Source organism: Dinoponera quadriceps, unplaced genomic scaffold (assembly GCF_001313825.1).
Source record: "Dinoponera quadriceps isolate SergipeBrazil2010 unplaced genomic scaffold, ASM131382v1 scaffold1339, whole genome shotgun sequence".
Taxonomy (NCBI): domain Eukaryota; kingdom Metazoa; phylum Arthropoda; class Insecta; order Hymenoptera; family Formicidae; genus Dinoponera; species Dinoponera quadriceps.
In genome coordinates this window covers 554,110-563,268 of record NW_014555521.1, presented here as the reverse complement: position 1 = coordinate 563,268, position 9,159 = coordinate 554,110, and the positions used below count along the sequence as shown (strand labels likewise).

Sequence of the window (9,159 nt, the reverse complement as noted above, 5' to 3'; positions counted from 1 at the left end):
AGCGATATGCATTAAACAACTCATGCTCGCAACACGGCACCACGTTTTTATATGGTTAATTACGTATGAATAAATATATTTACATTACCGATTTGTCTCACATATGTAATTTGCATACTTATCTATTTAAGCACTTGAATTATTGAACGAACTATTTTAATTTTAAAGTAGTTGTCTTACCATTACCATTTTTTTCTTTACTTAACATAAATAAAATTGTCGATAACTGTCGACTTTACGTAATCGTTATCACAGAGAAAAATATATTACAGAGACGGTTTGTCGAAATCGAGGAATTGTCTAAATATAACAGGAAGACCGTGTAAAGTGCCGCTCGTGCATCGAATTTAATCGCCTTATTGTACAAACCGCGTCATACTTGTAACATGTATAGTTTCGCGAAATCCGCGAACTAAAATCCATACATGAAACGACCGCGTGATCGCTTCGATCGATCCACCGCATAAGCATTTCTTCTTTTTGTTATATTCTTTGTTTATTTTTAGATGATAAATTCTAAACATCGAGTAAATATATCAACCTTTAATTATCGTCCAGCTTTTGGTTATTTCGAAATTCCGTCTGAAGCACGAGTTTGATCATTTGCACGACGACCGGCCTCGGGGAGATCGACCGTGGCACAACAATAATACTAATAATATACATTTAAATTTAAATTTAAATTATTTAACATAGATATTTTAATTTTAATTTTAATCATTATAGGCATTTAACTTTAAATGTCTATAATGATTTAATTAATTAACATAGATAAGTAAAATATTTAACATAGATAATTAAATATTAACTCAATATTGCATTCAAGTAATAGAGTGATATCACAAGACGTCATGTTGACAGTAATATGAAGTCTCCAACATCAATGTAACATTTTTTAATGCGTCATTGCTCCATTTGGCGAATTATTTTTATACATTGTGACGATGCAAATTTTTGCTCGTCACTCGGGTCATAGCCTGGCCGAGGAGGAGCCGGAAACTCGGCCCTTCTCATGAGAGAAGGCGACCGAATTGATTATTTTTGACTGTTGTGTACCGTTAGTGCACGAGACGCGACCCGTGGCTACTATATTTTTTTTTTAGTGTAAGAACCCCCCGAGCCAGAACACCGGAGGAGAGGAAGCAGAAAGGAAACGGAGCTGCCGGGAGGAGTCAAGGACGTACGAGAGCAATGGCTCGGAAGGGACGGCGGCTAGAGCGACGCGTGGGAGGACGCGGGGAGATCTCCCCGGACGGACGGCTGGCGACCGACAGCGGGATGGTCACCTTGCGCTAAGAAAGGCGCAAAGTCCCGCGACCCGGTCGCGGAGCAGGCAGGGAAGGATCCCGCGGAAAGCGCGCCCGGGAGCCCTGTTGAACTGCTGCGAACCCAACAGTTGCCGAAAGTCGTCCCGGGGAGAAACCAAAGCGAGTGCCGAAAGGACGACATCAGACGTGAAGTTTCCGCGAGCATCCTTGTCGCGCGTGATCTAGCCGGGAAAACCAATCGGATGCCGCATCGATTGGCGCAATGGATCCGTGCAACGGCTGCCTCCTGCGCTAAAGGAACCCGGTGAACGAAGCCCTGCTCGACACTGTGCGGCCCGACGGCGAGCGAAGCAGACGTCCCAACTCGAAAGCGAGCGAAGCTGCCGAAATATCGGGACGAGTCCTGAGGAGAGGCGAGCTTCAGGCGGCGAGTGGGTGAGAAAGAGAATCATTGTACAGCCGCGGGGAGGAAAAGTATTAGAGTTGCGTTGTAATTCCAAGTTAGTTGCCGTCGCTTCTCGGCGGCATAGGCGCGATAAGAGGACCGGGAACTCGGAGGTCCGTGGCGCCCTGAAGGTTGGGTCGCACGGACTTACGAGATTTCGAGGCCGCGTCGCAGGGCGACGAGGGCCGTGCTCGAGAGAGTCTCGAGCGTAGGAATCCCGGAGACTCGGGCGCGAGACTCGGTTGCCTTCTCTCCTTGTCGGTCGCACAAGTCCTCGCAATTTATTGTCGGGACTGCATTGTATATTGAGCCGTGTCAGGAGCTCGTATGTTTGTTTGTGGAAACTGCTTCTGGCGAAGAGCTAGATCGGACCGTACGTGATCGGCCGGAAGCAGTAACTACTGTCGGGAAAGACCCGGCCGGCGCCCAACGGAAAACCCGGCGAGATTCGCGTAACGACGCCGGGCAAGAGAGCTTTTTCGTGAAAACGACGCGCGTATTATAGCTGCTGTCGAGCGGCTGAGATCCGCCGCATGAAGCATCTCGCGGAACATCTCAGGCGAGAGATCGCTCTCTTTTGATCGCGTTACGGAATCTCCCATGGTATTGAATTCAGTTGCCTGTAATTGAAGAACACTGGATAACTAACGAGTTATTTCGATGTCACACCGTATAGTCGATTATCAGTAGGATTGAGTCATTATCTGCCTTAAAGTCCAATCGAATTAAAGTGTTGTTATTTACTGTTAATCGGTCTCTAAATTATTACCTCTCCCGGCTCCTCTCCGGCGTGTCCGCGGAATCGAGGGAGAACGTGCGGGAACCACGACGCTTTACCACGAGGAATAGCGAGGAATCCGACTCGCTTTTAGAGAGATAAAACTAAGTTAGCGAAGGTGGGTCCGCCGTTGCGCGAATGCGGGAGCGAAGAAATCTCGCAACCGACGCGGACGCGAATTGCGGTGACAACATCAACTATTACAATGTGTTACATTAGTGCTATAGATCTCTCCTTGAGCTTGTTATGTTTTTCAGGTCTAAAGTTTTCCGCCAAATTCAGAGACCTGCGAAATATTGCGTTCAGGATAGTGACAGGAAGGGTAACTTCGCCAAATAACCGAACAGGAAGTTCCACAACAAATACACTCCTTTTTGCTGAAAGCTAAAAGACTTATAAAGACGGGGCCTGTTCAATTCGAATTGTAAGAGTCGTTTATTAGTCGTAAAGAATAAATCATTTTACATATATTTATTAAACATTACATATTCCCTGGAGAAGAAAAGAAGATAGCTGTAATGAACATAAACGTAACTTTAATTAACGATAACATGTTATCTTTATAACCATAACATGTTATCTTTAATATAACCATAACATGTTATCTTTATTGACTTTTTAGTTATTACTATACAGATTAACTACAATGAAACGCGTTGTAATCTGCTCGATCTCTTTTTGAGCTCGGCATGTTTCTGGGGTCCAAAGTTCACTGCTGAATTCAAATAGCTGCGTAACTTTGCGTTGAGGACAGCAACGACGACCGGCAACTTTGTCAAATAATTGAACATGAAGTACCACGACATGTATATTGCTTTCTCCATCAAGCTTAAAGACTTATACAGACGGGGCATATTCAAATCTAAAACGTGGCAAAAGTAGAGCAAAACAATTTTATAATTTGTCATTGTTACGTAATAGTGCAACCCCTTGTAGAGACATGCTAACATATGTTCCCATTCCGGTAATACCGATGACAAATACGGCTTTACCCAGTATTCAATAGTGTCCTTGACGCGTTCCCGCACCTCCTGTATGCTGCCACGACAGAAATTGTAACGATCTTCGATTCCCAGAAGGTAGCCCAGCCCTCGCCACATATGACAGAAGGCCTCCAAGTCATCGTCGCTGACGTCGTGCACGCCAAACTTCTTAGGGTAGAGCACTATCATATTCATGAACGTAAACTGCGTACAGGACATGTCGCCTTGGTTGATACTCTTAGTTCGAGTCATCATAAAAGGACATTGAAGGTCGTTCGCCATCGGACACGTGTCCTTGAAATCTTGCGCGAGTATCTTCTGCATCGGACAGTAAGGACGCAAGATCTTGGATTTTGCGTCGATCTGCTCGTAGTTGTAATTGCAGAGCCTCCGTCTCATCGCCAGGTGCATGCTGCGCACCTCTTGGATATCTCTATGAGCCTGTGTCTTTTGGTCCCACGGGTCCTCCAGGCACCAACGATTCACGCGAATCACAGTTGACAGGTACCGTTTAAAGGCTCGATACGGCGTATCGGACTTCCGGCTGAGGATCAAAGTTTTCAGTCCATCCACATAATTGAATATGAAAAAGAGAGACATTATCTGGGCCGCGCAGATCCCGAAGAAGTAATTCTGAGCAAACTTCTGTCCACGGCGGAATTTGTCCATGTCCAGCCAGTCCGGCCTCTCGCTCGCAGATCGGCCGCAGTCTCCTTCCTTGAAGATACCAGGCAGAATGAATCTTAAGGATGCCGGTATATTCGGGAAGTACTTGTCAACGTTGCTCATCAGGTGCTCATGTTGCTGTTCAACTGTCCATTGATCGAAATTTGCTGGCAATTCGCCTCTATCGATCTTCTGTCTGCACATCCTTACGAAGTAAGTCCGGTCGTCATGATACTTGTTTAGTTCATTGTCGTTAAGCGTAGTTATTGTCGGCTCCTTGGAGTCATTGAAGACGGGGAAGTGGAAGGGAGCGGGAAAATATGTCTTTTCATTATAAGGAGTATTATCCATCTTGTCCTTTGATGGATTCCCGTTGAAGATTTCGTTAGGTTTCTTTGTGCTCGAAACTATCACTGCAATCTTTTACGTGTTTATTATTGCGGCTCTCAGCGTAATGCGTGTGTTTAATAATTAATATGAACTCTTTGTAATCCAAACGTTATCTTGAAGTTTGGCTACTGAAAGAAAATGAGAAAAAGATAAATAGAACATGATGTGTCAAATTGTAATTTGTAAAGATGTAAAATTATACCCATTAGAGATACTATTTCTTTTAGTCTGTTCATTTTCATATTCATAATTTGTGTGTGTGTGTGTGTGTATGTGTGTATGTATTTATTTATTTATATAATTATATATTTATATATTTATATATTTATACAAGTATATCTTTCTACATTCTGTATATTAAATCTGACAATAACAGGGCGGAGAGTTATACTTTCTTTCACTTATCCCCTCTGCCACATTTTGTGCAATTCGCTACACTCCACTCCTATTCTTCTATTATTTGATCGAAAACTTTGAATTTTTATGAAAAGTACACATTCTGTTATTAACTCCCATTGTTAAGTTTCCGTTATTTTATTTCAACGTATAATCGGTTGCACGGTTGCCATACTGTTTGTTAGATCGATAATCACCCTCACAGCACATCAACATCCCAATAAAATTACGATAACTTTAATTTTTAAGATGATAACATTCCACGGAGATGAATAAACCTGATATTAATTTCCCAGTAACGTGAAAATATTCGTCTAAATTCATTCCATTACCATTTCAAGAAATTTAAATGTAGCGTCATATTAATATTCATAGGGACTTTCTAATTCCGATAAGAAATATTTTATAGTACTCACAAAACCTTCTAATGACATATTTATTAGCGGATATTAAAAGTAACTCAATAATAACCATTTTTAACCAAACATTATAATGTTTAATTCAAACAATAAATTGGTTGGAAACAAGTCCAAGAAAATGAAAATCAAACAAAGGAATAATAAATTGTGGAATGATAAAAACATATAGAAATAATAAATTTATAGAAACTATTTCTCTGTGCAGGTTCTGTGCTAACTAAAGTAGAAACTACTTACGGTATCCGAAAGCGAAAGAATGATACCCTAAATATTGAGGCAATCGGTCTCGACGACAAAACTCGACTGGGCTATACCCATTCGTGTACGCAAATTGTAGAACGTAAATAAAGAAATTCACCTGTGTTTACCGTAGTTTATCTTCTTCAGTAATGTCAACTCACGTAACGGTCTGCTCGCAGCGATGATTCAAACTGAAAAGTGACAATGCACATAATGCCTTTGCGTGTAACAAAATTTTGATAATAATCCTATAAGAAAATTAACCAACCACAGTCGAGATTTTCTTTGGTCGTAAGAAAAATAAAAAATCGTCATTAGTGAATTTTTTTACGGATTTACGTAGTTAACACGTTAACTGTCACGCGCATTTCGGAGGAAATCTTCGTCAGGCCAAATCTATTAAAATTTTTTGATAAGAAATATTTAAGTAATTAATTATACGATCCTGAAATTACTTATTAAACTATATAATTTTTTTAGTTTTATATCGTACTTTATACTGTCAGTCATCGGTGACTGACGCGGCCCGAACGGAAAGTTCAGTGTCAATCACTGGTGACTGACGTGGCAGTTAACTGTTAAGATTAAAAACTTCCTACATGAGACTTTTAACATGGCGACAGTCGAGACGTAAGAAGCATCGATGCATGTATGTAAAACATATATGCATTATCGAGACAAAATATATCGAGAAATTAATATCAGCTGACGACAAAGAGAGAGAATACAAGACAAAGACCCGGAAAAATATCTGCGGATCTCTTTAACATCTATAATAAAGGGGACACAGAAGGCGGAAAAGTTAGTTGGAGAAAGAGTTAAAAGCTGTAATTTATTTGATAATCGAGTAGCCCATTTCAGAAAGCTTTTGACCAAATTTGACATTTGTTATCCGCAATCGCTGAGAGAGAGAGAGAGAGAGAGAGAGAGACAAAGAGATAGTTTTGTATGGTAAGAATTTTATTATTAGATATATAACTATGCGTTCCAAGCACACTAAGAAATTCAAGGTTCAAGGTCTTTCTTAAAACTTCACAGAAATACTTAAAAAAAAAAATATATATATATATATCTATATATATATATATTTTTTTTTAATATATATTTTTACACACACACACACACACACACACACACACACACACACACACACACACACACACACGCACGCACGCACGCACGCACGCACGCACGCACGCACATATATAAACACTATCCAATATATATATATATATATATAATGAGAATATGAAATTAAAAAATGGTAAAAATTTTTTCCAGCGATTTTACCTTTAAGATGGTGACGGATCGATGTATAATCCATGTATGTCCGTCTCGTCGCGCAACCCGGTAAGACGCTAATTACCTAAACAAAAATAATCTCAACACTAAATTTTATCTCTGTAATTCAGCCTTTTCCTAGAGATCCACAACACGACTACACAATTTCAGTACCTTCGTCTGCTACAGCAACTCCGGAATCTTGTAATGCACGGTGAAACACCGTGAAGCAACAGAAGTGCCATAATGATCACAGCACGCATAAAAAAAGACGTCCTCTATTTTAATCTAGATTCTAATATATTACGGACAAAAAGCATCCGCAGTACCAAGTGTATAGCTTGAACGTTTCTTTTTTTACGCGGTCTTAAACTCAACCGATAACCGAAGTGAAAAATTTTATTTTCCGAACAAGAATTCTCTTACTAGACCATCATTTCAAAGTAAAATATTAGAAATATGTTGACAGATCGGCATCGAATTTGATCAAAATATATCAACTGACTGGCATTAACTGCATCCGTATTCAATTTATGCTCTGTCGGCAGACATTACTGCTGACAATACTGCAGACATTATTTCATATCACCTGCGCAAACAACTAAAGAGCAGATAGGGGCAGAAATTAAACAGATCCTGTCATCAAACTGCGCGTGAAAATATAATACATTTTTCAGTTAAATTTCTTTACATCATCTTAGTTAAATTAAAGACATATTTAGTAGAAATAATGGCGATTATACGAATAATTAGAAATCACAGAAATTGAGGACAATTTAACACTACGGACTTAATAGTGTAGACGCTACGATGTTCCTTGAAGATGCCGGGCAGGATAAATCTTAAGGATGCGAGTAAATTCGGTATCTGTCAACGTTGCTCATTAGGTAATTATGTTGCTGTTCAACTGCCTATTGATCGAAACCCACCGGCAATTCGCTCCTGTCGAGCTTCTGTTTGCACATCCTTAAGAAATGTTCTCGGTCGTCGTGATACTTGATTGGTTTATTGTCGAATTCATGGTCGATTTGTATGTTGTAGACGAAAAATTACAGCGTAAAGAGGAAAGGGAACTCCACAATCTTCTTTCCGCAGCAGAAGGTGTCACCTATCTTGTCATTTGTTTCACTGGATTCTAGTTGGAATTTTTCTCAGGTTCCTCTTTAATCAAATCTACCGTATACTGTTGTGTGTTTTTCGTGTAATTATCATCCCGATAAGAATATGCAAATTACGATCGAAGGCTTTCGTTCTGCAAGTGTTATTTTAAAGTCTGTGGAAGGTAAAATGAAAGAGATATATTATGTATGCCTTATTACATTTTGTAAAGTTGTTATGACTTGCAAATTACGCATATGCAAATGATGATCGAAGGCCTTCGTTCTGCAAGTGTTATCTAAATCTATGGAAACTGAAAAAGAAATATTATATATGGTAAACTGAAAAAGATATATTATATATGCCTTATTACATTTTGTAAAGGTATGACTTGCAGGATTATATCGATTAAGCGATATTATTCTTCTGGTCTGTTAATTTTTACATTGATAATTATCAGTATAAATTATAGTTTAATAATTTATTTCATATTCTATATATTTTCTATGAGCCATATTAAAGTTATTTTACTTTCGGAAAGTACATACAACTTTTAACTTCTCATATTAATATTCATATTAACATTAATATTCAAATTAATAATGATAAACACACTATACCTTTTAGCACAAGTAAATTTGTGTAAAAATTTAAGTGAATATGTAGAAGTCCGCTTAATATTATTGAAATCGTTTGCGCATATAAATTCCAAAACATTTCGAATGTACTTATTTTTTTAGTTTTCGAGAAAAATTACAAGATCTGAACGAATTTCGTGTTTCTTTTCGCATACCTATGCGATATAAAATGCGAAAAATTTGGTACAATTTTCTGGAATTTATATGAAAGATATCTTAATTAAATATTTACATACTGAATGCAAAGTTTCACTTAAGGTGACATAAGGTGCTACGATATTATACATACGCTCGACTTAAATTTTTCTTCAAATGCTAATAATACAGATTTTATTGGCTATAGAATAATGGCTGTTAATGATGCTTAAAATGATAAACTGTAAAAATTATATGTTTCAAATGCTTTTTTCTTTTCCTAATTAATTCTTACAAGCAAACACGGAAAAAGTAAAGAGACGTAGCGCCTTTGAAAATTATCTCATTTATATAAATAATTCCGAGCATTATTCTATTTAAATCCAACCATATGTAACAAAGTTATATTTCAAAATATAATT

The 9,159-nt window shown here is 38.6% G+C and overlaps 1 protein-coding gene across 1 annotated transcript; it reads right to left on the bottom strand.

The window, feature by feature from the left end:
* Positions 1-2,852: 2,852 nt before the first annotated feature.
* LOC106744544 lies at positions 2,853-5,668 on the bottom strand. The gene is made up of 2 exons (XM_014619420.1): positions 5,583-5,668; positions 2,853-4,658 (listed from the first exon to the last, which is right to left on the bottom strand). Exon 2 carries the CDS (start codon positions 4,489-4,491, stop codon positions 3,133-3,135), a length of 1,359 nt encoding a protein of 452 aa, XP_014474906.1. The 5' UTR covers positions 4,492-4,658; positions 5,583-5,668; the 3' UTR covers positions 2,853-3,132.
* Positions 5,669-9,159: the final 3,491 nt, after the last annotated feature.

Coding starts and splice junctions, on each gene's coding strand:
- LOC106744544 (XM_014619420.1), bottom strand. CDS start 4,491: ATGGATAATACTCCTTATAATGAAAAGACATATTTTCCCGCTCCCTTC.